Source organism: Pseudorca crassidens, chromosome 5 (assembly GCF_039906515.1).
Source record: "Pseudorca crassidens isolate mPseCra1 chromosome 5, mPseCra1.hap1, whole genome shotgun sequence".
NCBI lineage: Eukaryota > Metazoa > Chordata > Mammalia > Artiodactyla > Delphinidae > Pseudorca > Pseudorca crassidens.
Genome location: NC_090300.1, coordinates 23,236,278 through 23,248,600, shown reverse-complemented (window position 1 = coordinate 23,248,600; position 12,323 = coordinate 23,236,278). Strand labels below are relative to the sequence as shown.

At 41.5% G+C, this 12,323-nt stretch overlaps 1 protein-coding gene across 10 annotated transcripts in view; it reads left to right on the top strand.

Annotated features, from left to right (window-relative positions):
- The first annotated feature begins 2,838 nt into the window (after positions 1 to 2,838).
- Positions 2,839 to 12,323, top strand: part of HPS3 (HPS3 biogenesis of lysosomal organelles complex 2 subunit 1) — a 94,238-nt gene continuing 84,753 nt past the window's right edge. For 9 of the 10 annotated variants that reach the window (XR_010943469.1, XR_010943466.1, XR_010943467.1 and 6 more), the window contains exon 1: positions 2,840 to 3,170. Coding sequence is in view for 6 of the 10 variants with exons in the window: in XM_067737539.1 (XP_067593640.1) it covers positions 2,954 to 3,170 (217 nt within the window). In the remaining 4 variants the exon portion in view is untranslated. Of the gene's footprint in view, positions 3,171 to 12,323 lie in introns of all 10 variants that reach the window. The other variant, XM_067737543.1, reaches the window with a different exon arrangement.

Genomic DNA, 12,323 nt, shown 5'->3' with positions numbered 1-12,323 from the left:
AAGGCTGCTATGAAAATGTGTATGCAAGTCTTTTAAAGGGTACACACCTTCAGTTCTCTTGGGTAATCATCTAGGAGTAGAATGGTTGGATCATATGGTAGGTTTATGTTTAACTTTTTAAGAGACTGTCAAACTGTTTCAAAAGTTGTTGTGCCATTCGACATTCACATTGTTGCTCCGTATCTTCACCAAAACTTGTTATGATGGGTCTTTTAAATTTTAATCATTATAATAAATGGTCTCCAATGGTGGTTTTGACTTGAATTTTTCTAATGACTAATGACATTGAACACATACTGGAATTCTAATACCCAGTGTGATGGTGTCAAAAGGTGGAGCCTTGGGAGGTGATTAGGTCATGAGGGTGGAGCCCTCATGAATGAGATTAGTGTGTTTTTGTTTGTTTTGTTTTTTGCCACAGGCTTGTGGGATTTTAGTTCCCCAACCAGGGATTGAACACAGGCCCTTGGTAATGAGAGTGCAGAGTCCTAACCACTGGACCACCAGAGAATTCCTGAGATTAGTGCTTTTATAAAAGAGATCCCACAGAGTCCCTAGCCCTTTCCAGCAAGTGAGTACAGAGCAAGAAGTAAGCAGTGTGCAAACCTGAAGAGGACCCTCACCCAGCTATTCTATGCACCTTGATCTCAGACTTTCCAGCCTCCAGACTGTGAGAAATTTCTGTTGTTGTAAGCTGCCCAATTGGTGGTATTTTCTTATTGCAGCCCAAGTGGATTAAGACAGTGGCCATCTGCAAGCTAAGGAGAGAGACCTTAGGAGAAACCAGAACTGTAGACACCTTGATCTTGGACTTCAAGCCTCCAGAACTGTGAAAAAAAAATTTTGTTTTTTAAGCCATCTATTCTGTGGTATTCTGTTATGACTGCCCTAGCAGACTAACATAGCCTCCGGTAAGGAAATGATGACATGCCCACTGCTGCCCCTGCATTTGTAACAGGAATAGACAGCTCCTGTTTACAGCTATGGACAAACACGGAAACCAGGCACATTCCCCACCTTCCCTTGGCTGGCATGTCTAGTCCCTAAGAATCTTAGATGAGCCAGGTGCAGGTGTAAGGGAGAAGTGGCCATCTCTAGAAGGGATTGGAGTTCCAGGCTTTGAGCAAATCTCACTTCTTCCTCCCAAACAGACATTTTTAATGTAGGTGAAATTAAAATAAAATTGTAATTTTAGTCTTGGAATTTTAATTTAGTACTGAAATTGTCATTTTCAGGCTTGAAGCAGAAAATTAATCAAAAGAGGGTCATAAGGCAGGTATTTGTGGAGACGGGGGTATTCATGAGTTGTGGGCTGTGTTAGGCTAGCTGTTTTCTATAGGAGCCTTCCATGAGTTTTCGGCCCCAGCTGGGGCTGACCAGAGCAACTTCCTTGTCCACTTCTTGGCCTCACTGAGTTTGGTGAACTGTAGTCTCCCAGAGAGTCCCTATTGGTTGGCTGAAGGAGAGGATATTACTTAGGGCAACTTTATTCATCTAGAGCAGCGGTCCCCAACCTTTTTGGCACCAGGGACTGGTTTCGTGGAAGACAATTTTTCTACGGACCGGGTTAGGGGGGAATGGTTCAGGCAGTAATGGGAGCACTGGGGGGCGGCAGATGAAGCTTCGCTGGCTTGCCCGCCACTCACCTCCCGCTGTGTGGCCCGGTTCCTAAAAGGTTGGGGACCGGTACCCGTCTGCAGCCTGGGGGTTGGGGACCCCTGATCTAGAGGGTTTAGGAAATGGAGGTAGAGTTTAATTGACTTCAATACAATTGCACCTAATCTGTAAATTCTTAGAAGAGCTCATGAGGGCGACGAAAGGAAATTTTGCTTTTTCTTTTCAGTTCTCTTCCTGTGTGCCAAAAGACAGCATCCCTCAATCCATACTGTACTTACATTTTTTTCTGGATGAATTGGAAAGAGTAGCTCCAATACCCGCTTCATCTAAATCTGCTTTTTTTTTAAAAATTGGAATTTGCAACCAGGAGCTCCACATTGAGATGTCAGGAATAGGTACAGAATACAGATTAGAGGATAGTTTTAGGAGCACTGGAGTGAGAACCAGTGGATTTCACCCCTAGCGCATCTATCCTCTGGGGCTCGGACTAATCTTCTCAAATATTTGGAGTTCATTAGATGACATCCACAATTCTTCAGCAAATTTTTTTTTGCCAAGCATGTTCTAGGCGTTGCTCTTTCCAACTAAACAATTCTGAAATTTTCAGTACTTTTGAGCAACTCTTCAGTGTGTTTAGCCTGAAGTTGAGCTGTGTGCACTCCACTTCAGTTTTTTTTTTAATTTTTATTTTTTAATTTTATTTAATTTTATTTTAATTTTATTTATGTACGGTGTATTGGGTCTTAGTTGTGGCATGCATGCGGGAGCTAGTTCCCGACCAGGGATGGAACCCGGGCCCCCTGCATTGGGAATATGGATTCTTACCCACTGGACCACCAGGGAAGTCCCTCCACTTCGGTTTTTGCAGTCCTGTTCTCCAGAAGCTCATAGGCTGAAGCAAGTATAAAATGGTACAAGAAACTGATGATCAAGTGTTTAAATGTACTCAAGGGTCTAAACATCTCGCCTGGTCCAAATCAGTAACGTGAAAAGACGAAGGGAAGGACACAGTGACCCCTGTGCCCACCAACTCCTGGGCGCGGAGGCGTGGTCAGCCCTGAGTGGCCTGGTCCAAGGCCAAAGGACTAAGGGCCTGCGGGGCGCGGCGGCGGCCGGGGCGGGCGCGACCTTTCCTCCGGCTCCACCCTCGCCCGGTCGCGGCCTCTTTAAGAATCCGAGCCGCTAGCGGGCCTGCTGGCACTCACGTGACTCCGCTCAGCTCACTTGCTCGCGGAAGTGGTCCAGCCTCCGCGTCCCGCGAGCCGGTCACCGGGTGCCCCGCGGGGCGGGCTGGCCGGAGCGGGCACCGCCGGGCGACCCGCAGCAGGTTGCTGAGATGGTGCAGTTGTACAACCTGCACCCGTTCGGGTCGCAGGAGGTGGTGCCCTGCAAGTTGGAGCCTGAACGCTTCTGCGGCGGGGGACGCGATGCGCTGTTCGTGGCCGCCGGTTGCAAGGTGGAGGCGTTCGCAGTCGCCGGCCAGGGGCTGTGCCAGCCAAGGTGTGCCTTTTCCACGCTGGGCAGGGTGCTGCGCCTGGCCTACAGTGAGGCCGGTGAGTAGCGGTGGGGTCAGGGGGCTCCTGGGCCCCGGATTGGGGCCTCCTTCCTAGAGGACCGAGCGACGCCTATAGCTCTGGATGGGGAAGTACTTTGTGCTTGCCGGACGGTCTTGCCAGGTCTGGCGGCTGATGGAAGTTGTGCGCTGTGCGGCTGTCCTGGCAACCACAGGTTAGAGCCCGCCTTTGGTGGGCGGGGGACGCTGATTGTTCCTGCTTTTCTGGCGTCCTCGCCGTGAAGTACCTTGGTTGGGTGGCTGGATTCCACTCAACCCAGACACTTCAAACCAAATAAACTTCTTTTCGTATAGAAAACAAGTACACACAAAAGTAGGGAGAATAGTATCCTGAACCCCCAGTTACTCCCATCTTCAACAGTTATTCCAGCTTATGGCCAGTCCTTTATGTACTTCTTGTCGATTTTTGAAAGCTCACGTTACATGCTGATTTTTAAATCTGTATACATAGAGCTCAGGTCTTAGACCCCTTTTTCCCCAAACAGGGTAACAGCATCCACTACTCTTTTTCCACCAGAAACGTGAAGCAATGCCAAGGGGGTACTGTGTGGGTGTCTCCCTATTTTAGAAAAATCCAACATTTAAAACTAGGTACTTAAGATGACAGAAAAATTCACCATAGGATTCTTTTAACTGCCTGATAAGACACTTAAAATTTGAATCCTGCTTTTCAAGAGGGGTGTAAAGGTGTAAATTGCAGTATTTAGGGTGGAAAAGCCTTTGGCTGAGGTACTTTACTAATAAAGTGGAGAGCACGAACCTGGAGGATTGGAGATCTCTGCCTAATCGCTACTCTGTCTGCAACTGATTAGATGTGAGTTTATAGAAACTTTTGGGTCTCAGTGTCTGTTTAAAAAAAAAAAAAGAAGTAATTTGAATGCTAGATCAGTGATTTCCAGACATTGGAATTTTGTGGATCAGCAAAGAATTGTGGGGCTACCATACACAGTATCTGACTGTTCATTTTGTCAAGTAAAGATATATATTTAAAAAAATGAAAAGCCCTACTGTTTACCGTCATCGTTATTTATACTGATAACAGGAGAAACACTTAGCTCCAAACATGGGATGTCTTTCTTTATGGGCAACTTACTATACTGTTATTATTTTTTCTTTTTGATTAGTGAGGACGTAATAGGGGCCCGCAGGCCCACAGACCAGTTTGAAAACCACTTATTAGATCTGTAAGTTCTCTTTCAGCAGAAGATTCTGATTTTGGTATGTTTTATGATATTACTCTCCTAATCATTTCACAATATTAGTAGTTTTCCCCATCCCACCTCCTTTTTAGACCCAGGAGTTCTCACCTTCAAGAGCTCTGCTGAGTGGCAAACTCACCAGTTTCAACATTAGTATGTGTGTGTCTGCTGGTGAGGGAGAGACAGACATACAGACACTGTTTACATGACTTGTACCATTTGTCTTCCAAATGGACATTTAATCTAGAATTGGAAGTGGCAGGCGTTATGTAAACCTCTAGCTTTCTTGCCTGTCAGTAGGGGTGATTCTGGGGAATCCTTTGATGCCGCTACTTGTGTCCTGAACCACGACCTTAGAGAAACTGTGTTTCCTGGGGTGTGGCCCAGCATCGGGTGAGTCTGGTGTTTAGTCAGGATTGAGAATCACTGACCTACAGCCTTACTGGCTGCTGTAGGTGGTGAGTAGTATGGTACTGAAGCCTTGAAAAACAAAGATATTTTTGTAATTCAGTTGGCTGTCTTAAGAAACTTCAGGAGTCCTGTGGTGTGGCATTAGCATGAGTCAGATAGCTCAAGGGTAACTTTCAGCTTGAACGCAATGCCTGGGTACAGCTTCTATCAATCCACAGGTAGTGGACTCCTAGCTATGCTGATAGCCAGATAACTCGTCTTACACTTTCCAGCTTTTTCTTTTTTGTCTCTGTCCTTCCACTCACAGTAACATGGACATGGGGATTCCTGCTCTCAGCCCAGGGTCTCCTCCACCCCCCCCACCCTGTCAAAAACAAAGTGAATCTTAGATCAGGGATTTATATTTACTGTAAATGCTTTGCAGGTCTTTTATCCAAACAGAAAACATTTTCAAGTTTTTGTGTTGTTTTTCCATTTCTAATTAGCAGGATGCCAGTCTCCTTTCATAAAGTTTGGGGGTATTAGAATGTAGGTCAAAATTTTGAAGGATGGGCCCTAAATATCATCATCAGTAATGGAAGTTTAATATAGGTTTTGTGTGTGAAGGGAGGAAGAGGAGATGTGAGAACTCGCCCTTGAGGGAGAAAGACCTGGTGGCCAGGGTTGAGTGCTGTGTGGGGAGCTCTGGTGCTGGACACTTGCTTATGGGGTGTCTGGAGGTGGTGAGGCAGAGAGGACAAGACCTTGTGACCCTCATTGCCTGTCCTTTAGCACAAGTACATTAAAGAGCCCTAGAATGTCTATTATCTCCCCCCAAGCCGTACCCTCCCTCAACTTCTTTAAAATCATAAAACATATTTTCATACACTGTATGTTATTTCTGCCTTCTGATATCCATTTTGTCGTAGGAGTGCAGCCTTTTCGTTAATCTGGTATTAGTGTTAACCAGGTTTATGATCTTGTGCATAAAAGGAAAAGTTTACTTATTTTTAAAAAAAATCAATGACTCTCAGCTTAAGGATAAATATAAGGATGATTTTTTAATTTACTTAATGAAGACAGGCTGTTGTAAAATAAGTAAAATAAGGCCCTGGGCACATAATACCTCAAAAAGTTTAATTCCTTTCTCTTATAAAGGGCTATAACCTCCACAGAATCCTCTAGACTTATATCTCCTTTGGAACATTTTGAGAGGCAGCGTGGAATGAACATTGGCTTTTGAGCTAACCAGATCAAGGTTTAAACCCCGATGCCATCCGTTTGTTGTCTGTGTTGCCTTAGGCAGGTTACTCAGCTTATCTGAGTCTCAGATTCCTGATCTATAAAATGGAGAAGGATATAATGTCTTGAAGAGTTGTGAGGATTAACTGAGAGAACTCTAAAGCTCTGTTCAAAAGGCTGACCAGGTAGACACAGCAAGTTCTAGTTCATCATTTGTAAGACAAGTTATTAATTTGAAAACATATTAATACAAGACAGCATAGGCACTATCTATAGTTTGCAAATTATATATAAAACAGTTGCTATATAGACTTTACCAATGAAATAAGCATATATTTATAGACATACGATAGAAAGCTTTTATTATAACTAAACAAATATTCTTAGTTTTAAAATTCATTTAGTAACTTGACTGTGACACCAAAGCACTGACAAAAGAAAAAAATAGAAAAATTGGATGTCATCAAAATTAAAAAGTTTTGTGCATCAAAGGACACTATCAACAGATTGAAAAGGCAACCCACAGAATGGGAGAAAATATTTGCAAAGCGTATACCCGATAAGGGATTAATATTCAGAATGTATAAAGAACTCCTATGACTCAACAACAGAACAACCCAATTCAAAAGTGGGCCAAGGATTTGAATAGACATTTTTCCAAGTGGCCAACCAGCACATGAAAAGATGCTCAGCATCACTAATCATCATGGAAATGCAAATCAAAACCACAGTGAGATACCACTTCATACCCATCAGGTTGGCCCTTATCAAAACAAATAGAAAATAACAAGTGTTGATGAGAATGTGGAGAAATTGGAACCCTTGTACATTGGTGGTAGGAGTGGAAAGTGATAGAGCTACTGTAGAAAACAGTATGATGGTTCCTCAAAAAATTTATAGAATTACCATATGATCCAGCAATTTCACTTCTGGGTATGTACACAGAATAATTGAAAGCAGGGACTTGTGCAGATATTTGTACACCAGTGTTCACAGCATTTTTCACTAGAGCCAAGAGGTGGAAGCAGCCCAAATGTTCATTGACAGGTAAGTAAAATGTACGATATCCATACAGCCTTAAAAATGGATGAAACTCAGACACAAGCTACACCACAAATGAACCCTGATGACATTTTGCTAAGTGAAACAAGCCTGACACAAAAAGACAAATATTGTGTTATTCAATTTATGAATTCACAGAGACAGAGTGGAATGCTGTTGTCAGTGTCTGTGGACTCGAGGCACTACTTCTGATTTATTGCAGTGTTCAGCCCTAGTTTTCAGCTTTATTCTTTTTTTTTAACATCTTTATTGGATTATAATTGCTTTACAATGCTGTGTTAGTTTCTGCTGTATAACAAAGTGGATCAGCTATATGCATACATATAACCCTCTTGCATCTCCCTCCCACCCTCGCGATCCCACCCCTCTAGGTGGTCACAAAGCACCGAGCTAATCTCCCTGTGCTATGCGGCTGCTTCCCACTAGCTATCTGTTTTACATTTGGTAGTGTATATATGTCCATGCCACTCTCTCACTTCGTCCCAGCTTACCCTTCCCCCTCCCCATGTCCTCAAGTCCATTCTCTACCTCTGCGCCTTTATTCCTGTCCTGCCCCTAGGTTCATCAGAACCATTTTTTTAATATTCCATATATATGTGTTAGCAAATGGCATTTGTTTTTCTCTTTCTGACTTACTTCACTCTATATGACAGACTCTAGATCCATCCACCTCACTACAAATAACTCAATTTTGTTTCTTTTTATGGCTGAATAATATTCCATTGTATATATGTGCCACATCTTCTTTATCCATTCATCTGTTGATGGACACTTAGGTTGCTTCCATGTCCTGGCTATTGTATATAGTGCTGCAGTGAACACTGTGGTACGTGACTTTTTTTTTTTTGTGGTACGTGGGCCTCTCACTGTGTGGCCTCTCCCGTTGCGGAGCACAGGCTCCGGACGCGCAGGCTCAGCGGCCATGGCTCACGGGCCCAGCTGCCCCGCAGCATGTGGGATCTTCCCGGACCGGGGCATGAACCCGTGTCCCCTGCATCGGCAGGTGGACTCTCAACCACTGCGCCACCAGGGAAGCCCCTGTGACTCTTTTTGAGTTATGGTTTTCTCAGGGTATATGCCCAGTAGTGGGATTGCTGGGTCATATGGTAGTTCTATTTTTAGTTTTTTAAGGAACCTCCATACTGTTTTCCATAGTGGCTGAATCAATTTACTTTCCCACCAACAGTGCAAGAGGGTTCCCTTTTCTCCACACCCTCTCCAGCATTTATTGTTTGTAGATTTCTTGGTGATGGCCATGCTAACTGGTGTGCGGTGATACCTCATTGTAGTTTTGTTTTTTATATAAATTTATTTATTTTATTTATTTATGTTTGGCTGCAGTGGGTCTTCCTTGCTGTGTGTGGACTTTTTCTAGTTGCTGCGAGCAGGGGCTACTCTACTTTACAGTGGCTTCTCTTGTTGTGGCGCACAGGCTCTAGGCATGCGGGCTCAGTAGTTGTGGCTCACGGGCTTAGCTGCTCTGCGGCATGTAGGATCTTCCTGGGCCATGGATTGAACCCATGTACCCTGCCTTGGCAGGCAGATTCTTAACCACTGCACCACCAGGGAAGTCCCCCCTCATTGTAGTTTTGATTTGCATTTCTCTAATGATTAGTGATGTTAAGCATCCTTTCATGTGTTTGTTGGCAATCTGTATATCTTCTTTGGAGAAATGTCTATTTAGGTCTTCTGCCCATTTTTGGATTGGGTTGTTTGTTTTTTTGATATTGAGCTGCATGAGCTTGTATATTTTGGAGATTAATCCTTTGTCAGTTGCTTCCTTTGCAAAGATTTTCTCCCATTCTGAGGGTTGTCTTTTCATCTTATTTATGGTTTCCTTTGTTGTGCAAAAGCTTTTAAGTTTCATTAGGTCCTATTTGTTTATTTTTGTTTTTATTTCCATTTCTCTAGGAGGTGGGTCAAAAAAGGATTTTGCTGTGATTTATGTCATAGAGTGTTCTGCCTATGTTTTCCTCTAAGAGTTTGATAGTGTCTGGCCTTACATTTAGGTCTCTAATCCATTTTGAGTTTATTTTTGTATATGGTGTTAGGGAGTGTTCTAATTTCATGCTTTTCCATGTAGGTGTCCAGTTTTCCCAGCACCACTTACTGAAGAGGCTGTCTTTTCTCCATCTATACTCTTGCCTCCTTTATCAAAGATAAGGTGACCATATGTGCATGGGTTTATCTCTGAGCTTTCTACCCTGTTCCATTGATCTGTATTTCTGTTTTTGTGCCAGTACCATATTGTCTTGATTACTGTAGCTTTGTAGTATAGTCTGAAGTCAGGGAGCCTGATTGCTCCAGCTCCACTTTTCTTTCTTTAGATTGCTTTGGCTATTCGGGGCCTTTTGTGTTTCCATACAAATTGTGAAATTTTTTGCCTAGTTCTGTGAAAAATTCCATTGGTAGTTTGATAGGGATTGCACTGAATCTGTAGATTGATTGGGTAGTATAGTCATTTTCACAATGTTAATTCTTCCAGTCCAAGAACACAGTATATCTCTCCATCTGTTTGTATTATCTTTAATTTCCTTCATCAGTGTCTTATAGTTTTCTCCATACAGGTGTTTTGTCTCCTTAGGTAGGTTTATTCCTAGGTATTTTATTCTTTTTGTTGCAATGGTAAATGGGAGTGTTTCCTTAATTTGTCTTTCAGATTTTTCATCATTAGTGTATTAGAATGCAAGCGATTTCTGTGCATTACTTTTTTATCCTGCTACTCTACCAAATTCATTGATTAGCTCTAGCAGTTTTCTGGTAGCATCTTTAGGATTCTCTGTGTATAGTATCACGTCACCTGCAAATAGTGACACTTTTACTTCTTTTCTGATTTGGATTCCTTTTTTTTCTTTTTCTTCTTGGATTGCTGTGGCTAAAACTTCCAAAACTATGTTGAATCATAGTGGTGAGAGTGGGCAACCTTGTCTTTTTCCTGATCTTAGAAGAAATGCTTTCAGTTTTTCACCATTGAGAATTATGTTGGATCATCATTTGTCATAAATGTCCTTTAGTATTTTGAGTTAGGTTCCCTCTGTTCCCCCTTTCTGAAGAGTTTTTGTCATAAATGGGTGCTGAATTTTGTCTAAAGCTTTTTCTGCATCTATTGAGATTATCATATGGTTTTTATCTTTCAATTTGTTAATATGGTGTATCACATTGATTTGTGTATATTGAAGAATCTCTTGCATTCCTGGGATAAACCCCACTTGATCATGGTGTATGATCCTTTTAATGTGCTGTTGGATTCCGTTTCCTAGTATTTTGTTGAGGATTTTTGCATCTATGTTCATCAGTGATATTGGGTAGTTTTCTTTTTTTATGACATCTCTGTCTGGTTTTCGTATCAGGATGATGGTGGCCTCATAAAATGAGTTTGGGAGTGTTCTTCCCTCTGCTATATTTTGGAGGAGTTTGAGAAGGATAGGTGTTAGCTCTTCTCTAAATGTTTGATAGAATTCACCTGTGAAGCCATCTGGTCATGGGCTTTTGTTTGTTGGAAGATTTTTAATCACAGTTTCAATTTCAGTGCTTGTGATTGGTCCATTTATATTTTCTATTTCTTCCTGGTTCAGTTTCAGAAGGTTGTACTTTTCCAAGAATTTGTCCATTTCTTCCAGGTTGCCCATTTTATTGGTATATAGTTGCTTGTTGTCAACTGTCATGATCCTTTGTATTTCTGCAGTGTCAGTTGTTACTTCTCCATTTTCAATTGTAATTTTGTTGATTTGAGTCTTCTCCCTTTTTCTTGATGAGTCTGGCTAATGGTTTATCAATTTTGTTTATCTTCTCAAAGAACCAACTTTTAGTTTTATTGATCTTTGCTATTGTTGTCTTCATTTCTTTTTCATTTATTTCTGATCTGATCTTTATGATTTCTTTCCTTCTGCTACCTTTGGGGTTTTTTTGTTCTTCTTTCTCTAATTGCTTTAGGTGTAAGGTTAGGTTGTTGATTTGAGATTTTTCTTGTTTCTTGAGGTAGGATTGTATTGCTATAAACTTCCCTCTTAGAACTGCTTTTACTGCCTCCCATTGGTTTTGGGTCATCGTATTTTCATTGTTATTTGTTTCTCAGTATTTTTTGATTTCCTCTTTGATTTCTTCAGTGATCTCTTGGTTATTTAGTAGCGTATTGTTCAGCCTCCATGTATTTGTATTTTTTACAGATTTTTTCCTGTAATTGATATCTAGTCTCTTAGCATTGTGGTCGGAAAAGATACTTGATATGATTTCAATTTTCTTAAATTTACCAAGGCTTCATTTGTGACCCACAATATGGTCTGTACTGGAGAATTTTCCATGAACCCTTGAGAAGAAAGTGTATTCTGTTGCTTTTGGATGGATGTTCTATAAATATCAGTTAAATCCGTCTTTTTTAATGTATCACTTAAAGCTTGTGTTTCCTTATTTATTTTCATTTTGGATGATCTGTCCATTGGTGAAAGTGGAGTGTTAAAATCCCGTACTATTATTGTATTACTGTTGATTTCCCCTCTTATGGCTGTTAACATTTGCCTTATGTATTGAGGTGCTCCTATTGTGGGTGCATAAATATTTACCATTGTTATATCTTCTTCTTGGATTGATCCCTTGATCATTATGTAGTGTCCTTCTTTGTCTCTTGTAATTTATTACAATAATTTATTTTAAAGTCTGTTTTGTCTGATATGAGAATTGCTACTCCAGCCTTCTTCTGATTTCCGTTTGCATGGAATATCTTTTTCCTTCCCCTCACTTTCAGTCTGTATGTGTCCCTAGGTCTGAAGTGGGTCTCTTGCAGACAGCATATATATGGGTCTTGTTTTTGTATCCATTCAGCCGTCTATGTCTTTTGGTTGGAGCATTTAATCCATTTGCATTTAAGGTAATTATCAATATGTTTGTTCCTATTACCACTTTCTTAATTATTTTGCGTTTGTTTTTGTAGGTCTTTTCCTTCTCTTGTGTTTCCTGCCTAGTGAAGTTCCTTTAGCATTTGTTGTGAAGCTGGTTTGGTGGCACTGAACTCTCTTAGCTTTTGCTTGTCTGTAGAGGTTTTAATTTCCCCATGGAATCTGAATGAGATCCTTGCTGGGTAGAGTAATCTTGGTTGTAGGTTTTTTTCCTTTCATCACTTTAAGTATATCCTGCCATTCCCTCTGGCTTGCAGAGTTTCTGCTGAAAGATCAGCTGTTAACCTTATGGGGATTCCCTTGTATGTTATTTGTTGTTTTTCCCTTGCTACTTTTAATATTTTTTCT